Source organism: Anas acuta, chromosome 10, assembly GCF_963932015.1.
Source record: "Anas acuta chromosome 10, bAnaAcu1.1, whole genome shotgun sequence".
NCBI lineage: Eukaryota > Metazoa > Chordata > Aves > Anseriformes > Anatidae > Anas > Anas acuta.
In genome coordinates, this window is record NC_088988.1 from 6479215 (window position 1) to 6501709 (window position 22495).

At 34.6% G+C, this 22495-nt stretch overlaps 1 protein-coding gene across 5 annotated transcripts in view; it reads right to left on the reverse strand.

Moving 5' to 3' along the window:
- Positions 1-22495, reverse strand: part of WWOX (WW domain containing oxidoreductase) — a 507143-nt gene that overhangs the window by 407089 nt on the left and 77559 nt on the right. The window contains exons 6-7 of one of the 5 annotated variants that reach the window (XM_068693231.1): positions 5588-5619; positions 4079-4103 (exon numbers count right to left, since the gene is read on the reverse strand). The exons of 3 other annotated variants lie outside the window; for them this stretch is intronic. In XM_068693231.1, the coding sequence (XP_068549332.1) occupies positions 4094-4103; positions 5588-5619 (42 nt within the window). In that variant the 3' untranslated portion in view covers positions 4079-4093. Of the gene's footprint in view, positions 1-4078; positions 4104-5587; positions 5620-18155; positions 18325-22495 lie in introns of those variants that run through there. One more of the 5 variants, XM_068693232.1, reaches the window with a different exon arrangement.

Consider the following 22495-nt stretch of genomic DNA (forward strand, 5'->3'; position numbering starts at 1 on the left):
ACACATCTGCTTCAATAACAAGAAATTACATGCATTTAAAAAAATATCTACCATAGGTTTTGGCAGTAGGAATTTGTCTAGCTCTTAATGTACATGAATTGCTGGTATTTCCTTGGAAGCCTACTTTTAGCTGCTTTTTTTTCTTTCTCTGGATGTAGATCGTTTCATTCCATCTCCAAACCTCATTCCTGTAAAGCTCATTTGAATTTATCTTGGGGAATCTCAAATAATCTTGGCAATATATTACATGTGTATGGTTTACTATTCTAATAAACATATCTTCTTGTTTACAGAATAATAGAGGGAGCCTGGGAACATGTAACAGGATCTGGACTGTGGAGAGCCTCCTATTCAAATGCTTTCAATTCTTTTCATTCTGAAAGATTTGAAGTGATAGCAGAACACATTGTCAAAGCAGCAACAAGGCAAACAGCATTGAGATAATTTACAAAGTACACACTTCTAAAAACTTGCTCAATATGAAGTCTTAAGATTAAATAAACCAATGGGTTGTTGAGAAATATGCAATAGAGGTGGCAATGGATTTTTTGGAAATGACAGAAGTTGGAGAAAGAACGAGTATTTCTAAACAGATTGCAGCAGTAACACCACTGTTGCAATACTGTATTATTGTTGTTAATCATCTACAACATTAAAGATACATTATCTTATATATACTGCTATGCATAAGCTGACATATAAAACTCACAGCAGGATTTCACATCAATACTTTGCACATACAGAAAATGTTAGCATCCTTCCTACAGATGCCAGGCAAGACGAGAAAAGCATGATGGTCAAAAGGGCAACAATGTTTAAGTAAATACAAAATGAACCCTTTTCCCCTGTTCTCTCATGATCCATAATCATAAGCTATGTTGTTGCCTGAAAGTGCAGACATGCACTGTGCAGTGCATTAATCCTTCAAACACTAACAGATGCTGGCAGGGATTTAGGCTGGAATGTATTTACAAAGTGACAAATTATGTTCCATATTATACAGAGAGAGAAAGAGCACCCACAAATAGGCTGATAAATGTCAGCTGCAGTCACGACAAACGGTTTATTTTTATTATACTGTAACCACAAATGTTTTTTGCAGGGAGGCCCTAAGATTTATTTGTTGCAGGAAAAAACAAGATTATATATGACACAAAGTAATAACTGTGAGATCACTGATGTTCTGGGCAGCTTGCCCTCCTGGAAGCTATGTTCAGATTGAAAAATGTTGCTTAAAAATGGTATGTTATATGACACAAAATAAATAGTTCATAAATCTGTATTGAAACAACAATAACTAATAATTAAAGACAGGCTTAGGACATGGCTTATACAAGTTTAAAGGAAAGCTTAGTATTTCCTGTAGTGGAATGCTGAAAAAGAAGTAACAATATTAAAATAAATCTGATGAAATTGTTTCAGATTAAAAACAAAGTGCTATAATTGCTAGATGGATGCAATATATATTTTAAATGTGCTCTATGCACATTTAGTTCAGCACAATTAATTGGCAGAATAGTGACGTCTGCAGGTTTAAAAATGCATTGCAGCTATTATGAAGTACATCCGTGAGGCTTGCCAATAGATTTAAGGTACAATTTCCACACATACACACACTCCTAATATTGGGAAAACACAAATACGCGTTTTTAAACGACATTACTTCTTTAATCATGAATAATTTCACGATGCTTCAACATAAGTAGACATTAATACATTAGACAAACAAGGAAATGCAACAAAATGAGTAAGTATCTTCTTAAGACATTTTAATTGACAGTTCACGGCTTATAAACTCCTAGCTCTAAACAATATAATCTATTTATTGTGGATAAAAATAAGTATCTATTTTATAGGACAGTATTCTCAAAGAAGTAAATGTATATACAAGTTCTTTCTTTTGTTTCCACAACTGTTCCCATCCCCTACCTAAGAGATACATACAAAATGATACCATTTCAGGTCACATTGCTATGCATGTAATTTTAGAAAGTGAAATAAAAGGATGGAATCACATTAGTAAAGATTTCTTGTAGAAATAAGGGTTGGCAGGATCAGGTTTTTAATATACACTCAATACAGAAAATACAGTCTTTGATGAAATAATATTAAGTCTTTCTGCATGTACAAGAAAATATCAGGCATATTTGAACAGTACTAGAATATGGAAACCTGACATCATGCTACCTGAGTTCTGATGACAAAAATAGGATATTTTTCTATAATTTCTTCTTAAGGAAATAAAATATTATGTGACAAAGAAAACAAGAACAAAATAAATACAAAGACTGGAATAAAATTTCTGTGGATATGTGGCCCGTTTCAGGAGTCGTTTTGTTCTATTTGTCATCAACAATGTAGATATAAAACCAAACACATCATTTAAAACCTAATGTAATTCCAGGGATGCCTAAAAATCCCTGATCAAAGTCCAGACCATGTATTTTACAGATGCAAAAAGCTGATTGTGTTCAGACACAGACTGAAGGGGTCATAAGGCCATGTCACATTGTCCTAATAATTAAGAATGTTAAAAACAGCTTTAGCATAAATGTGGTTGAAGTCCAAAATAAACTGCCTCATTTTTAAGTACTGTCATCCTAAAAATCTGAGGTTTTCTTTTATCAAACATGTGTGATTTCTTTGGATAAAGTTTTGATCTATAGATAACAAAAGGACTCCAGAAAAACTGTATCATGCAGCAGTGGGACTGTCAATGCTCACCTACTTACTTACTATTATACTTACTTTTCTTATAGAATTTCCTAAAGAAAAATTGCCAGTGAATAATGTAGTTACACGGATGGAGACTATACATGTACCTTAGTATTATATTCTTACAATATCTGTACATACAAAACAAGGAAGTGCTGCTACTACAGCAAGTGAAGCAGCAAGAAAAGCATAATAAAAAAACTAATTTTAACTTTAAAAATCTGCCTGAATAGCATGCAAGATTGATATAAAATGATTGATATAAATGGACATAAAATATGTTTTATGTTTTAGAGGGTGGGGGAAACAAGGGAAAACAAACAAACAAACAAACAAAAAAACTCCCTTTCCTTATTTCCCTTTCAGAAAAGAAGCCTGAAACACAAAGAACTGAACATGAAGAGAAGCAGCACAGTAAGTCTGTGAGTAACACTCTCTCTACAGAAAGACTTTTAGATCCTTTCTGCAGTTCTGCAGCCACAAGGGCTAATGACACTCCTAAATGTAGTAATTCAATTATTAAATTAATTTTAATTTAACAAATATTTTAATTTAACAGATATTGCCACATAGCTAAATAATTGGCATATATTTTACCTTAATTTTATAAATGACTTAATTTTTTAATTTACCTTAATTTTTTAAATGCCTTTTTAGCTAATAGCTTAGGCTTTTTCCAAATTTTAAGGTAAATACTGGCTGTACGTACCCGAACACCTGAAAAAATAGCAGTAACTGTATATCTTACCCATATGCCACATGCAAAAATGTAAAACATATTAACAAAAAATCAAAAAGAAAATTTCTAAGCAGATGTTTATAAACAGAAGGTAATGGATAAAAACCCAAACACAATGCTGCATTATGTTACATGATTCACTGATGAACCCATTGGAACTACAGCAAAAAGCCCTTCTGGAAAACTTCCAGAAATTAAAAGGTGCAAACAAGCTGCCTAATACCCTTGCGTAGACTGAATTCTTATGAAGAAAATAAAGTTTATTGTCTGGAAACAGAGAAAGCATGAGGAAAGCACTAAAGCAATGGAGGTGAACAATTAGACAGATGTTCACTTAAGGAAATAAAGAGAACAGAAGAAGCCATCACTGAGGAATTTTACGAGAATACTGACAACTCTGCACCTCATCAAGGGCACTGGTAAAGTTAAAGCCACTGAAGCCATTTCTATTCAACTCCATGATAACTGCTGACCTTGCAAAAGTCTGCATTTAGCAAATGTGGCTTAGGAAAATAGCATTATACTTTTTATTTTACTATTTTTCCAAAACACCATTTATGTACTGTACTGTATATTTCAAGAAAGTAAACTATTTCCTTGTATATTACATATACTCACAATTTTTCCTATGTCTGTGCATCAGGAAAATCTACATAAAAAAAATCATCATCATATTTGTCATTTCAGTAAAACTGAATAGTGTTAATTATACCTAATCTTCATATACAAATGGCTGAAATGGCTTTTGCTTAATACAATTATATATTACTGTAGTTGAAAGTTTGCATAGAGTACTATATATTGCAATATGATTATGGTTTAAAACATACAACTTTGACATTTTTGACACAAAAATGGTGGAAAACCAGTATTTTGTTGATAAACTATCCTATAGAGCAATTATATATATATATTTATAGATACACACACACACATGCATCGATGTAGGCAAAAGGAAGAAAAGGAATTTTTCTTTAACAATAATAAGAGGATTTTTTGAGAAGGATAGAAGTCTTTTCTGTGCTTGTGCAGGATGAGGTACTAATATAATTTGTTCCATAAACATATTTCTATTGTTTAAAATATCATTTCAAGACTATGCTTTGTGATAATACTTCCATTGTGGTTTTCCAGAAAAAAAAAAAAAAAAAAAAAAGTATTTATACCCTCCAAATCTCAAGTGCACTACCAGTTTCTTTTTCTTTTATCTACTCATGTATTTTTAAAAATGACTCTCAAAGTAATCTGAAACTGTAGCTCAGTATCACTAACATGATTTTCATCATTTTCCTGTTTACTGTGGACTACTTCCTATTACATTCATAAATTGTTTCTGAACTGCAAATATAAACATAATACATATCACCTTAGCCATGTAGTACAGGGAACACTAGTATCAGAAGTGAACTATTCAGTTATCCAATTGCCAGAGTTCCCACCAGCTTTAAAAACCAGACTAGTCTAACTTGTATCGTTAGCATAACCTATTTCAGTATCAGGTTGTAGAGACAGGGAGGAAGTAGTAAATAATAGCTATGTAATAATCTATATATTACTCATACACAAAAGAAAAAAAATAATCCTATGGTACCAATTTTTAACAGCATGTTTTTTAAAAGCACCTGACTTTCTTGAGCATCAGCCACTTACAAAAAGGGACAGCTCTTTTATTCCAAACATTTTTGTGCCATTTGCAATTTAATCGGTAGTTTACTCAGGTTTGCAAGGGTCACCCTGCTTATTTCCTACACGCTAAAGTTTCAAAGGTCCCAGTAACTCCAGAGAAATGAACAAGAAAATTTCATCATTCACATTTTAAATAATATAAAAGATGTGGAATGTGATTGATTTCACACTAGAGAGAATTGAAATTACAGTTATGGGATAGGGTTTTTTATATACTGTAAGGTCAAGTAATAGTAAATAATTAATGAATTGTGAAACAAATTTTCTATAAGACAACATATAAATTATATTCAATAAGATCAAAAAGTGTAGTTACACCAAAAATCCATACAATATATCACAAAATGAAGAAAATGCATGATCCTGAGCAATAAAGAGGTTTTTGCCATTATATTGGAATTACTGTTACTCTCTGATGGAATATAAATAACATATTTCCATACATACCCATATTTTTCAAAGGTTTTAAATGTCAAAACCTATAACAAAAAGAAAAGAGAGGATTTTCGGATTTGTTTTGCCGTTGTTTTTTATAGTAAGATTTCCTCACATCTCCAGCAGTAAAGGTGCATCTCATGCATCTGAGAGCAGGATGATCAATTAGATCAAGGCCTAGAGAAAACCACAGGGCTCTTTCTCCAATCTTACTACTGACTTGGGCTTCAGCCAGTCTAAGGATTGCTTATCCATATTACTTCTTCACTAGCCTAAATGTTATGTTCTGTGATGCTGAGGCTGTATCTTAAAATTCATAATACATGTCGCACAATACAATATTGGAATGATCTTGATTAGACCTTCTTGGGCCATTGACATACAATAACGTGAATTCAAGTCAGGAGGACAAAAAGGAAACCCCCAAACCACCAAAAGTTACCCAATATATTTTTTTGAGTTAATATTTAAAATTAGTTGAATTTGGTGCTTTCTGGATTAGTAGATTGGAAAACTGTTCTTCAACTGCATGAAATTAATGTTCTGACTTGCATGATATAAAGAATTATCTTCTTTATAATAAAATACATATTCTTGCTTAGAGAAGAAATTATTCCAGCTTTCAGATTAAGCTGTAGCAAAGTATTACATATAGAAAAGGACAAAGGGGAGAGGAAAAATAACCAGCTTTTCAGGAATGGTTTTCTCACTTATCGTGGCTGCTTTTCAGTCATTTCAAATTGTTCCTGGGGATAATAAATGAGAAAAAAATACACATAGCAAAGTTCCTGACAAAATTTTGTATCAAATGCAGGCAATTTATCACACCAGTTTCAAAAATAGTCCAGATTAACATCCTTAAAATAAATACAAGTAGGATGATGGGTCTCTGGCACCAACTGTTTCATGCTATAGATCTGCTTGTTTTGAGTCATGCTACTTGCAGTTAATGACATAACTAGTGAACAGTACATACAGTCAAAATATAGTTTTGAGATAACTTACAAACACCATATTTTGCATAGTTATAAATTTAAGTCAATAACCTGTAACAGATACATACATAAACAGCTTGAATACAGTCCTGCCAAAATACACCAAGTTCCATTTAGTCATAAGTACTGATACATTGCCCTGAATCCCAGCACAATTCTGTGGTTTCTCCTACCAGACCAAAGAAGAAGAAAACATGCAATCACAAATGAGAGGCTTGTAATATTTTATTTTAATCTTCTGATTGTATAAACTCATTCATCTTGCAACTTTTGAAGACGTGCACAAATAAACAAACTTGCCAAGGAAATCTAGAACAGCTTCCAATCCTTTACTGTAAAAGAAATGTAAATTTCCAAAAAAAGAAAAAAATAAATAAAATAGTAGTTTCCTTTTCAAAGGTGCTTATATTAATAGCATCTAAAATAAAGCAATTATCAAAAAACACCAATTACAAAGACTCAGTGAAATTACAAAGAAAAATTAAGTCACTGGAAATTAAAAATGAAAGTTAATTGTCTGCGAAGCTATTTTTATACTTTTATAACTATGATCTTATAGTGCAATGTGACATTAGAAGCAGTCAGAGCTACGCATTTTTTTCACAGGAAAACCATGGTTCCTATGCAGTGTTCCACTGGCTATGCTAAGTAGTTTACAAAATCTTTTTGTCCCTATATTATTTCAGGTAAAAGTTTCATAACCATCATGTACTGTCAAAAAAGTTGCCAGACCTGACAGTGATACACAATGGCAGTGAACTTTGGAGTCAGATTATCATGTACTGTAGCTCAAAAAGCCCATAGCTACTGCCAATTTCTAACTACCTGAGTGAAAATAGGCCTTTTCTCTCTTCCCATGGAACCATTTAGCACAGTTTTCGAGAGACTTTTTTCTTTTACTTTATTCTGTCTTCTCTAATCTAGCCGGCAAATTTGATCAGTTCAAGAACACAGTGAATTGCATGAGGTACAACATAGCACTTCCAGGCATGACACACTAATTCTCTTAGGCCCTTCTGAAAAAGATGTGCCAACATAAGGCACAGAAGGTTTACATTTATAAGACTTTGATTAAGTAGACAAATTTAGGAGGACAGAGACAAGTTAAAGGAAAGAAGCTCCAAAAGTATTGAATTTTGTTAAGAAAAAGACAAAACCGGCATTCCTATAATCAACTAAATGCATGGATTATTTAGTAAGTGAAATTATCCAGCAATGAAAAAAAAAAAAGAAAAACATCAATGAAGTAGATGAGGCAATAAGCAACTGTAAGCCAACCATTTAGATGCCTTTTAGCACTTGCAAGCATTTGGTTTCAATTCAGTTTTAAAACACCTCATGCTATGGCATTGGAGCTCTCCAAAATAAAAAATAAAAAAAAAATCACTCTAAACAGATAAGACAAAAAACCTGAGGCATTTCTCAGAAGTGCATAAAAAGCTGCGTAGAGGTGCTAAGTTTTAACTTTCTTGCCTTATTCATAAAGAACATGATGGCTATACACTTAAAAATAAAGTTCTACTGAGTACCTGCCAGCACTGTAAAGGTACACGGTACAATTACAGGTCTGGTTCCTAATTTCCTTAGTTCAATCCAGCACATTAGCAAATTCAAGCAAGTACCTACTTGCATTTTTAAAGATAATCAGATAGGCATATCAGACCCCTGTAAACTTTTTAAAAGTTTATTAGTGTGCTCAGCTCCCATTGTAACTGACAGGAACAAAAGTGTATTGAAAACTTCATCTTTCCTTTAATTTTTTTTTTTTTTTTTTTGCAGTTAAGAAGTTAAATCAGTTGCTGTAAATAAGTAGATACTTTTAAGATTTAAAATCCAACCAGAAATGTCGTTTTGTCGTGAGGAGCAGAAGGATGACAGCCAAAGGCGGGAATTGAATCACTTTTAGCAGATCATTTTTCCGTTTCAATTTGCTGACCTTTGTTTCCAAGCCACTTGATGCTGTTTCAAAGGTACTACAAAATGCCAAACCCCGCACTGACCAGAGCGCATGAATCTGCTCAAACTCAGGCTCCAACACTACAAATGTTAATTCATCATCCTGTCAAATTAATGACATTCATTCATAAATACCATCCAATCTCCTCCACACCTGGCTGAGTCTTCTGTTCAGCCTAGTGAAACAAACTAATTACACAATTTCTCCTCCTGTCCTTTGGACTGTGTACCTCACTGTGTTTGAAAAGTGCAATGATATAGAACTAAAAGCTGGGCAAACATTCTTAAACTTGACAGAAGACCAGACAGGCCAGAGAACCCAGGAACGTTAGTTGCTGTAGTCAGTTGATCAGATGCCAAGCCCAGCTCTCTGAACACCATGTGTTAAGACTGTTTCACCAAGCCTTTTAGCTACCTTGCCCATGCAAAATTCATTTAAATGTTCAAGGCTGCTGATTTAAGTAAGAGTGTTTCTCCTGTATCCATGGCCCTCACCAAAAGTACAGCCTCAAACTACAATAGGTACTTGTACACACTCAACTTGGGCAAGTGAAAAGATGGACAAAAGAAATAGGGTTTCCTTTCCAACCTCCCCTTTGATAAGCTAGTACAGCTGTAGACTTTCACACTTATTGTATAAAACAGAAAGCAAAGCCCTCAACCTCCCTGATTCCAAACATAATCCTTCAGCTCTTACTCGGGTATCTTAGGTAAAGGAGTAGGGAGAAGGTTCCCTCAAATGCTATTACCTTCTGCCCAGAACATTCACCCCTATAAAATGGAAGGCGCTAAATCAAATACTCTTAAGCATGAAAAAGGAGACAAACAGAGACCTCCTGTGAACCATTATGATTAAAAACAACCACATTATCTCCTGGCAAAATTTCATGAGCATCTCCATCCACTACGTAATACCTAAGAGCATTCACCAAGTAAAGCTCAGATAAACAAAGCACATGCATCTCAGAAAGGTTTACATATTCAGCAATATTAGGATTAAATCAATTCTAAAGATGGCCAAAACCAAACATGTAAGTTACCGTGGAAGTTTCTTTGCAAAAAATTGTGGTTAAGAATTTTAGGTTCCTCCAGAGTTTAAGGAAAGATGTTGAGGATTTACATTTTGAAATCAAGTGCTTAGTTGAGCAGTAACCCAGAATTTACATACCAAAATACTTTGAACAGAACTAGTCCCATATAGTAAGGCCAAGCTCTTTCTGCAGCATTTCTTCACAAGCACATGAATCCCGTTGAAACTTACTGATATGCGTGGCAACCTGCCATGTATTGTCAGCTGCAGAAACTGGCACCTCTTTCTAGATTGACAGCAAGCCTGACCTGTTAGGTCCAGGTTTTAGATGGTACTCAAATACTCTTTTTTTCCTATAGTGTTGAATTTTATTTGCTTACAAACCTTTAAAGGACACGTGTTTGTATGTTATCACCTCCTTGTTGTGTCCTGGTAGAAATGGACAGTGGCATTCATGCAGTGACCCATCTGCAGCCAAGCCATTCTTTAAGCAGTAATACTGAACAGATTCCTGAATTTTAAAGCATCTAAGGGTGAGAATAAGAGCCAACTCACAAAATAATTTCTCAAGGTTACATGGCAGATCAGAGAAAGAATCTAACCAGAATCATCCAAGCCTCAAAATAATGTTAAAATCCTCATGGCATCAGCTTTCATGAATGTCCCTCTTAATAAGGTGTAGGAAAAAAAAAAAAAAAAAGAAAATTTAGAGCTGACCTTTAAAAAATATTCTTGTTATGCTTTTCAACCACTGTGGTGATAAGGAGGAAATGTTTTTCTGAATGAGTACACTGTACCTTTAATGGTTCATTTGTAGTTCAGACTAAAATCTGAACTATTTGTTGTTCATTGTTGTTATATTCTGTTCCAAGGTTCATAATTTGAAAATTGACTTTGGGGACTTTTTGCTTGGTCTATTAAAATGATTCATGTTGCATTCAACATAAATTGTGCGTACACAGAGGAGGTTTAGCACACGTATTCACAGTATAATAACTAAAGTGAATTTTGTACAAGCTGCAGTTTGTGGCATGGATGCAGTATCATTTGTCTTAATTTTTCTTCAGCATTACATTAGGCTAGTGCATTTACATTTTCAGGTATGGCTAAACACTTTAAAACTTTCTTTTTACAGCATGAGTAAAGAGAGAATCAAATCTACATGTTTATATGATGTAACAAAGTAATGCCTTTTTACTGTCTAAAGTACACATGGATTTACTTTCCATTTACCTTCTTGCACAAAGGCAACTGCAAAGTGCATGAAATATTTACTGCCTATGAATCATGTAGTGTTCCTATTAAAAAGATGATAATGTTCTGTTTTACCTTTCAAAAACATATGGTAACAGTCATGGAGTCTAAGTGGTTTTGTCACTCAAAACTACCATTGTAATATCTAGTGAGGTATGAGAGTATCTAGAGTTTCATGAAACTTTAGGGAAATTTAACATTACTTAAGCTATGACTTCAGATACTATGCTCAGAAATACTTATTTTGCAAAATTTAAGTGGATTTGCCAAAGGAACATGAATCACAATAAATACATAGGGAGAAAAAAAAAAAAGACGAAACTAAGACTAATCTAATTGTCACTCTGTCTTCAATGAGTCTCAGATAAAGCTTATCTGATGTATGTATTTATTCTAAAAAATAATTTCATATTTTAACATGGAAATTTTTGAGAAGATATTTTAACTTTCAGCTGAACAGTGTGATTTCTCACTGCAGATTTTTCACTGTTCTTCACTTCTGCAGTACAATTTTCTGCACACAGATTTTATTACATAAATGCATTTAGCCTCAGTACTTGAGGCTAAAAGCATTCAGAAATTCATGTCTATGGACAAAATGTGGGGGAAGCCAGTCTGGACAAATAGGTTGTGTATATAAAAATTCTTGCATCTTATAAGAACAGAATGACCTGCATATTTAGGAATTGATCAATCCCTAGAAGTTAATGTTAGTCTGAAATAAACAACAACAAAAAAGAAAAGCCTAAATGCAAACAGTTTATTTATTTGAGGTTATTATCTGGAACGGATTCTGCACAAAAATAGATAAGCCATTACACACTTAATATTGCATTATGAAGGAGCCAGGCTCATATGGGAATTCTAGCCAACACATTATTTTGTCTTGAAGATATGGAAAAATTTTCTTTTGTCTTTCTTTTTGATGGTTAGGGCAGTTGCGAATGATTTCTGGTATGTAGTACAGACTTCTCCAATGCTAATACTAAGAAGTACTTATACTTGGAGTGTACTTACACAGACTATATTCTGACCATCAAAGTGGATGGAGGAGAGCCCCACCTTTAGAAGAATAATAGAGCCTGACATCTGCATAATAAATGTTTCTGGCTGATTACACCTAACAAAACCCATGGAAACTACCAAATTCTTCTGAGCACAAAAAAATAAAAATAAAAATTAAAGAAAAAAACAAAACATACAAAGTAGGTAGCATAAGTAGTTAAAACTACACAGTTGGGCACTGTTAACCAAGACTGAGGATAAGCAGCTTTTACTGCAAGCTGGGTAAGAACTACTCACATATTAAGGGTTTGCTTTTTTCATTTATACACATTATTTTACCTGTATGTTTACGTTTTTGCCAGTATGTCATTATAACAACTCTAGAGTGAAAGTCACTTTTTTCTCCTAAAGCATTCCTCAGAACACTCAGGCTACGAGCACACAAGCAGTAGCACAGATGCCTGGAGCAAATCCCACCACGGCACCTACACATGAGAAGCAGACCATGCCTCTGACAGGTGAAAAATGCACAGATTGTGCAATGAGAAGCAGGCCTGGGCAAGGCTGATAAATATCATCTAAATCTATCCAAGAGGAAATTTGTAAATGCCGTGGCAGGGGAAACTCACTTTTTGGAGCTGGCAACTTCATAGGACTGAAACTATTTTAGTTGCAGTAGGCCAGTATGTTTACACTTCCAAACTTTGAGAAAAGACAGCCTTACACTGGAGTAAGAGCGAAAGAGTTCACACGCTATCATTTTACAGCTACTTGGTCTGCCTTCCCTTTGTAGGCAAGGCTTAAGAGACATAATCCTAACAGATCAGGTTCCATACAGTATTCCAAGAACATATATCTGCAACAACCAAATCTGGCCAAAAGAAAAGGAAAAATAAACAAATAAATCCCTCATATTTAACAACACTTGTTCCACTTCCACAAAGCAGGATTTTCTCATAAACTCATATAAAATAATTGTTATTTGAATTGAGCAGAAAGACTGATGAACAGAAATACTGATATTCTGAAAGACTAGCTGAACATCAGGATAACAACATATTTTATAAAGATACAAAAGCGAGAAACACAAATAAATATATAGTCTCAAATTAATGATGGCATATTTTTTCTTTTTTTTTTTTATATACAATAATGCTCAAACTATAGTACTTTATTTTTTAATAGCTTTGCTTTCATAAGGAGCATCAGTTTCCCATCACATTTTGAAATTACATAAACACTTATTAGTATCTTCAAAATATATGAAGAGCTTTAGTGACTTTAATAATTAAAATTCAGGAAATTCAAGTAAAAAATGCAATGCAGAAGAGTAACAAGCATTATTGCAAACGCAGTTAATTCCAAAATGCATTCAGAAACATAGAGATACAGGTACTGTATGTGTTAAATCATATGGAGTAAAAAAATAATAATAATAAAAAAAATCTATATTTTAATCTTTTTGGGTGGAAAGAAATTATCTTATTTACTACATGAATGGTTTCCTCAATTTGACGCCAATCTTTGGATGCAACTTCAACTTGTCTGAATTAAACAGTCTGCAGAAGAAAAGACTAGATTATTTATATTATAGGATACTGTTAAAAACTAAAATTGAAAGATTACTTTACCATACATTGAAAATAAGAACATGAACATCACTCCAGCTTACAAAAATCTAATTTTACTTTTTCTGTTCTCTGAGATAAGTTTGATAAGTATGAGATGTGTTTATATATAAATATATGTATGTATACATAGAAATTCCTCCCAAAGGGACAGCATCTGAGAAAACAGCAGAAATTCACAAAATTTTCTTGTCTCTCTGTACTGCAATTGTAAACACTGCAAGCAGAAGATCCTTTGGTATTTAGCCTCTTTATCTGCAATATCTGCACTGTATATATACACAATACAGATGTACTTTATATTTCATTCTATACATTATAATGTTGTAACTCAGCCTTGGCTTACTCCTGTAGAGGAGTCACTTTTCTTCTTAACACATACAGCTTGCAGCACATTGGAAAATAATCAGAATGGTAATAAATTTAAAATAATCCACTCAAAACATGACAGTGGCCAGATGAAAACATCTCTGGTAGATGAGCAGTTTCTGACATCTGCCTGTCAGAGATGTGGGCAAAGCAAATGAACAGTTTTAACTGAAGCCAAACTTACATTGTCCACTCACGCACTCACGTAATTTTAGTTCACAGAAAAGCAAATTTTACTAAGTCAAGACCTAGTTACACAAACACTTACAGACCATAGTAATGTTTCTTCCTAGATCTAAGTCTACCATGTATCTTATCATGTTTATTTTAGTGCTTTAGTGTACAGAACCTCTAAGTACTGATTGCTTACACAAACAGCATCATACACACACACAAAAAAAAAAAAAAAAAAAAAAGACAAAACTATCTGCCTTTCTTAGGAACCCAGTCACCCAGTCTGCTTCACTATTTGGTGTAAATTCCCTTTCAAAAGGCTTAGCAGCCCCAGACAAACCCTGAAAAAGTACTTTCCTGCTGTGGCAGAAAGCAGGACGGCCAACCCCCTGTTGCACCCTAACCTGCCTTTAGATAGGTCCTGGAGCCCCACCACTTCTCCCACCTTCTGCCAGCTATCACAGGGCAAGGAGATCTCCCAGCTGAAGCCAGGAATCGTGACTTAAATTTGTGCCATGACTTGCCTGAGAATTTTCTTCTTTCACTTCCTATGTTGCTAGCACCTGCTACTAAACTTCTCCCGAAGAAGAAAGAAGAAAACTTTATAAAAAGGGGGCAAGAAAGCAACAAAAGAGGAAGGCTGTTTTTCTTTTATTTCTGGTGTATGCAGGGTGGGGAGCTCTTCAGGAATTGTTTCACTAACAATACTAACCACAAGCCCTCATAGTTTGACAGCTGTTCACATGCAATGAGATGCAGAAGGCCCTAGTGCTTACGTACACTTGCACCAATCCCTTACAGACATTAGAATAGTCTAATAACAACATTTCTTTAGTAAAGGCTGTGATTACAATTTAACGGATGGAAAAATGAAGAGCCTGAAGAGGCTACATCCCCAGATGAAGTCCCACAATGTTTCTATGGCAAAGCTAGAAACAGGACCATGGGAAAGGCCATTCCTTGTGTTAGGCAGCCGTCCATGCTCTCTCAAAAAGACATCCATCCAAATGACTGGAACGCAATGGTGTTCAGCAACCACAGAGAGGTATGTGTCATACCTAATGGGGCATAGAAAATGGCCCACATTCATTGCTGGCATGACTCAAAGGACTTATACCAGTGATGAATTTAGGTGAATATTTCAGGACATGTGCTATATCATACTACCCAAATATTCTTTTCTTCTGCTGATTTGAAGAGCTAGTCTATTAAACTTGTTGCTCAGAAGCCTGCATAGCACTGTAGCAAAAAAGAGGTTACATCATCCATACCATAAAATTATTTCATGTCCTATTTGGTCCATAGTATCTTTTTCTTATTGTTGAAACATTTTAAAGAGATTAATCTGAATTTATGTTAAATGATTGTTGCAAACGTGTGAGAAAGTAAGAAAACTCAAAATGTTACATCACCAAAGCCAAAAATAAATGTTGCGTGACTATCTTCAGCATAAACTGGGACAATACAGGCATAGCTCACTCTTGGATATCATGAAACAATTGCTGTCACACATGCAAGAGAATGTCATATTAAATTAAAATCTACTGCTCCTCTACTGTCATGTTACTTTGCATAGAAAAACTGACTTGATATCCAAATTGAAACGCTATCAAATATATTCAACATTCATCAGAGTAAAGTTGATCAGTGCACATTAAATACAACTGAGGAAAAGGCTGAAAAATGCTACTGGCATTTCAGTTTCATAGAAAAATTATTATGAATGTTTAAAAAGAGGTGAATTACTACTAGCGAATAAACTAAACATGGATGTAAAACTACATGTAGCATAGGGCACTGGTAGACTTCAGCTGCATTGAGCTTCCATGGAGCTACAGCCATTCAGGTTAATGACGACTATTATGACGCGCATTACTTCTTGAAGGAAAGCTTTCTACACAGGTGGCAAGAAGGAAAATGCCAGGGAAGAATGCCTACAGTATACATAAAATGCTACATGTGTCAAGTACAAACTTTTTAGGAAGATATTGTAGGAAAAGCACCTTCACTGCAACTTCACATTCTTCGGTCACTCTCTGCTTCCCTTTCCTTTGACTTAAACATAATGCATCTCAAAAAGATATAAGCTGCACTGCATGCAAATAGTACGTTCCACCATTTACTTTTTCTTCTTCAAAAGAATACACATGGAAGCATCAAGGATTGTTTTTTCCCAAAAGATTTCCTTTTCAGAACCATCCACGGGTGCCTGTACTAAAGATCAAATCTGAACCATTGGGAACCCTTCCGTTCCAAGTGGATGAACATTCTTTGATACACAAAAGGCTAATATAAGCAGTCACTTCAACTAGACTCCCATGAAAAACACTGGGTGACAAAAGCCCCTTACAGCAATCTGCAAGAAGGAGAAATAAATTAATCAAACTGCCAAACGAAGAAGGCTGGGTTTGACCTCCTTCTGATCTCATTACTTCTCTATTACCCTTTTGAAAAACATCTTCTTACAAAGATCACTAATTGAAGATTATGTGGAGGGGAATCGCACCTCTCCATCACTGTGGTAACTTTGACTCATTTGTCATTCTAATAATTCACTTCTTTTCTTTTCTGAACAGACAGAGACACTAATAGACTATCATCTGTTAAAAAGGCAATTTTTCCATTTAATTGCACTCATTAAATACTGCACTAGAACAATTGGAAAAGCAATACTCTCAATATTTAATCATAGTATAGCAATAATGAAACATTACCTCAAAATAAACCAGTAACATACAGGATGACATAAAATGCATGTTATAACTTCTAAAGCATCGGTGTATTTTCTGTAATAAAGAGTGTACATCAGTGTAACAATATTTGAATCTTTTTTCTTTACTTTTTTTGTTGTTGTTGTTAATTGTGTGTATGCAAGGAGATTGGCAGCATTGACTATAGCTATGCACTACAGAGAAAACAGTGGGCAAACTCCTTCTTAATTACCTCATTTCTCTTTCCACTGAACCAAAACAATAGAAAGGATTTTATAAACCAAAACAGCAAGTTGGTGTATCTGTGGAAAACATTGAACAAGACTGGATTTACACACTATTTTACTGGAACAAATTGTACCACTTAGGAATGCAATTAAAAAAAGAAGTTTAATAATATAGGTAGAGTCAATGGGCACAGTCATCAGGTGTCTATTTGCCTTGGATGTCTCATTTTACTTCCACAGAAACTGTACATCTGTTTTCAGTGTAACTGCATCCCCATTATAGAAAGTTCACTACAGTTTAACTATAGTAACATACTAGCAGCTATAATAAAAACCATTGTGTAGAGGAGATGTGCAGAAAACTTAGAACTGCCTATTTCAATTTCCCAATGTCACAACACACAACTGCTGTCAAGAAATGTTTCTATTTTTACTGCAATTCTATCTATGAGCACAAATACACAAAACTCAGTCAAGCACTCAGGCTACCTTCACTGGGACTATTCCTGTCAATAGATACCACTTTATCTGTCATTTTCTATCCAGCTTTCCTATAGCACCAAGCTATTTAAATATTTCATTTAGGTTTTGATGAGCATGGTAATCAGGTTTGATGACTGAGTTCCAAGTATGCTTTGCCAGTCAAGATTACCATTTTTAAAACTGAGCATGTCAAAAATTCGGGACAGAAATATTAGAAAGCAGTTTGATTTGCACTCTATATTTGCAGGACACCCATTTCTCCCAGTTGTCGATACACCGAGCAGTATCAATCACTTTAGGAATATCCCAGTTCAAATCAGTCAGGCTAGTCAGTAGATTCAAGTGAGTCGCAATCAGCAAAAGCAACAAACAGAAGTTTAAAAAAAAAGTTATCTGGACTACCTTTGCTAAGATGCACCAAGTGTAATATCACCTTAATTAATTATTTATTCAACACTTGTATGTGAGTAACCTTATTGATTCCAATGAGACTAAGTGCTAGACCAATATGAAAGAAAATGACAGCAGGACAGGAAGTCAAGAGGCGTCATGCAAGGCCAGGTCAGAAAGGCCAAGATGCATATCCAGTACTTGAAAAATTGTGACTTAGTTTTGTTCTTCTAACTACAAATCTTAATATCATAAAATTTTCAATGACAAATCCCTATAGGAAATGCTTTACACTCAGAGAACAGTCCCTGAATAACTACAGTATACGGGTTAAATATAAAGTGATAGCAAGGATCTTATTTATACATAGCTTTTATTAGTTATTTATGTAAGTTATTATAACCTGTATACAACTTATAACATACAAATTCTAACTTATTGTTAGCCTTTACTCTTTACACAAACAACTGCTTCTAAAACTGGCAGCTGTGGTCCACATCAAGAGTTCATGGAGATCACAAGAGTGCCTGTGGAAAGAACCAAGGTGAAGAGCAGGTAACCAGGTAGCTGGGATAAATGTCCCCCCATCATTCTACTGCTCTGAAAAGACCCATCAACAAACACACAACTTAATATCATTTACAGAGTTCAATAGCAGAAGCAAAAGATATCTTCACAGATTCTGTGATAGTACATGAAAAAATTTGCTTTTCATTCACCACAAAATTTCTCTAGCCAGCCAGCGAAACAACAGTAAGCAATGCAAGATATATTCTAACACAGTAAGATAGGAACACAACATTAGAAGTTTAAATTATTTGCAGAACCCCTACATGTAGCGAAAAACGTTTTTGAACCCTACCAATTTAGTATAAAAAAAATGTATAAAGTATAAAAAAAAATATATAGATAAAAGCACAGAGCTAGGCTAGATGAAGCTACCCAAACAGCAAATTTACAGATTCAAGTATATTTCATCAGTGTTCTCTTCAGATGTGCGAGGTATGTTTTTCATAACCAGAACTCAAGTTGAATATCTAGACAAAGTCAGAAGTGGCTTGTATGAAAAGAGCTGTAGATATAACACATAAAGGAATAATGACTAAAGTATATACAAAAAAAAAAAAAAAAAGGTCTTCTAGTGGGGTGCAGTAAAAAGGAGAAAGATTTTGCAGAAAACAACAGAATTGTAACAAAATATCACAGTTTGATATTTAAAGTGCAAGTAAAGAATCCCCCATAAAGCCACAAAATACCATTATGCTCATTTAGGAAGAAAAGTAGCGTTCACTTTCATTTGAATTCAGATGCAAAACTGTCTGTGAGCATAGCACTCGAACATACGCTTTTGCCTTTAGAACACGTCGTGGCACAAATTCCAGCTGTGAAGGTACAATCAGTCTTTTAGAGGGGCAGTGGGAGAGGCAAGGAATGTCTCCCCCTGCACATGTGCTTTCCAGATTCATCTGTGTAACTGGCTTCTGCCTAGTTCTCAGCATGAGAACAAACTCTATGCCAAGGCTATCTAGCAGTTAAGAAAATGTAACCTGTTATGCTCCATTATCTAAACAGGGTTGAAAGTGGTTTTCTGACCCAATCCCCATCTTCTGTATATTTTTACATATATTAAAAGTAAAACTGGGTTTTCAATCTGTAATCCAATAACTGCAATATACTAGGCTGTGTCAAGTCCAGTTATGAAAAAGAATGGCCAATATTAAAACATGGAAACAATTCTCAGCAATGCAGGGCAGCTTTATATTTATAAAACATTCTTCACTTACATGTGTTATGTTTTATTATATAGCAGAAATCTTTCATCTTGATTGAATTTGACTTGTTTATCCACACTGTTTGCTTGGTGTTGAGATATGAAAATCTCAAGTGAAAAAAAAATTACTGATAAACCTGCTTTATCAATAATCCCATCTTCATTCTCAGATGTTCTTTTTTTCAAGCCAGCAGATGGTAATACAAATGCCTTGGGCTGGCAGATCTACACGTTCTCACCATGAGCAAATCAAGACACAAGAGTGACACTGTTCAGGCTTTTCATTCTCAAAAAGTACTTTGAAAGAGACATAGAACAAATGGACTATTTCCTTTACCCACCCATTTCAACATATGTCCCACACTTTTCCCCCAATATACGTGTGCGAGACTCACTTGGGAAGGCAAAAATACAAACAGGTGGAAAACAAGAACTAACAAATTCATGAGGCCACCAGGCATATTGAATTATTTAAGCAGGTACATCCCCTACCTCTGAAAGCACCTAGACTGCTAATTGCAGAAGACCAGAAGTGGATACCAAGGGAAAAATCATTCTGTACATGTTCTGTTATTTACTAGCCCTCTTTAACCATGCACTATTGACCATTCTATGATTCTATGATTGTTTGAGACAGGGCACAGGACATGATGAATTTTCAGTTTGACTCAAACACTCTTCTTAGATTTTTTAATACTAACTCTCAAATGGCTTTATATCAGCCATTATCAAACTTGTATTCTAATGGTTTAGTTTCAATCACCCTCAGTTTTGCATAGGTGGCCCAGAGAAATTGTGTCAATACACCTGTACACACATAACATGATTTATTGTCTTCTCACTAGAGACATCAAGTGTAACCTTAGGTTGATGCTTTATCGATTCAATATCTGTCATGTAAAGAATATAAAATTGGTTTCCTGCTTTTGAGACCAGTAGCCCGCAAATGTACAAACTTCCTTTCCAGCACCTGAGCTGTGTATTGTGACCACAACATAAGCAATTAAAAGGACTAGGGTCAGCTAGCTTTAACTTAAAAATGAAAATCCAGATCCAAGCATGCAGAAATGTGAAAATAAATCCCGTGTGGACACAGGAACTTCACCCATTCAAAGATACCTAGCAAAAAATGGATTAAAGTCAAACCCACTTTTCACTACTCGGTTATCATTGTGAATATGGCATGAGATACAACTAATGCATTTACAATATGTTTCTAATTTATCTAGTTAACTGCTGCAAAACATTTCAACGTTTAAAGAAATCTAGGCAGAACACCTGAACAACAGCAATCTATGCAGATTTGCCATTTTGAAGTTAGCGAAGTCATGGCAGAGATGAATAATGCAACTTCATCAAAAGCTAAAGTGGCAGCACTTGGAGGAATAAAACCTGCCACCAAGAAGCCATAAATCCAGTCCCAATTCCTGCATTCTCACTGCTCTGTATGTTTATTTGGCTAGAAGGAAGAAAAAGATTAAAACCTAATTTTCCAGAAGGACTGGTAGCAAACCTTTATAGCAGCAGAAAAATATAGGGTAGTTTATAGAGTTGAAAGAAAATGCAAACGAGGTCATTTAAGGTATAAACTAAGCAAATGCTGCTCCACACAAAAAGTGGACATTTTAATTTAAATAAATAAATAAAATACAATTCGATTTTTAAAGCATTGGTTTAAAAAAAAAAAAAAAAAAAAGTAAATGCTGGGAATAAAAGAAGGCCTTGCATTGCTAAACGTTATAGCTGATAAGCCTTCAAACTAGTCATCTGTGGTCATAAGCATGCAGCCCCACTTCAGCCCCACTGGTTATTGCTGAGGCACAGGCAGGAAATAATACAAGAAAGAAAAGAAAAACACCACATAGTATGAAGAACAAACAAAGCTGTCACACATAAACACACAGCACATAAACACATTTTTCTTCTTACTCTAAAAGTGCTAGGAACTTTTGTATAGATATAGTATGAAAACATGGCAATACTACAGAAATCTACAGATTACGCACCAACTGTTTTCAAGCATAGTAAGAAAAATATTTATTGGTGTTCCCTCCCTTTCAAATCCACTTAAGTACATGAGCTTTGAGATTTACTTAAGTAGATATTTAACTGTGTGCAATAGGAGCTGTTTGTTTTTTTTTTTTTTTTCTGGGTGTTTCTCCACATCATGATTGTGCAGTGGTTAAAGCACTCTAACTGCATGACCAGCCATTGCAAAAGAAATTACAGTGAAAACTGCTCTTTCACCAGAACAAGAACTAACTTTCTAACTTAAAGGCCGAGGACTGTATAAAAACCACATACTAACATGTTTAGATCAAAAGAGACTTGTCATGCAACAGTTTTCCAGCTGAAAGCATGAACCAGTAGAGTTACAACAAGATTTGTAATCAATGATCTTAAAAAAGTCAAATATATATATATATATATTTTTCACTCAAATAGCACAGAAATAATGGCAAAAATAGGAATGCCACTTGTACTTCCTTAGCCTTTCCAACAACAATGTATTAGCTGCCTGACAAACACATCATCAAAGCATCCATTGAAATCAGTTTAACACCATTTCATAAAATGACAAATTAAGTATAGAAAAATAAGTAATTCCAGTAATTATACAAATCGTCCCAAAGGAAAAAAAAATAAAGCCTGAAATACTCTCAACTTTCAGTCCACTTTGATTCCTAATTTGCATGCCTGGAGTTGGATGCTTGTTGCAGCTATGCAGCCTGCAAAGAGGACTTGGGGACTGGACTCGCACTTTACCATTTCAGAATCAAGAGATGTAAATAGTAAAATGTCTCATAAGATGTTAAATTCCTAGTGACTTATATAAACTGTTAATGGCATTCAGATCTCTATACAAATGAGACCTAAGAGGTTGCTTTGGGTCACAAGCTCATCTAGTAACAGAAACAAGAGTCAAA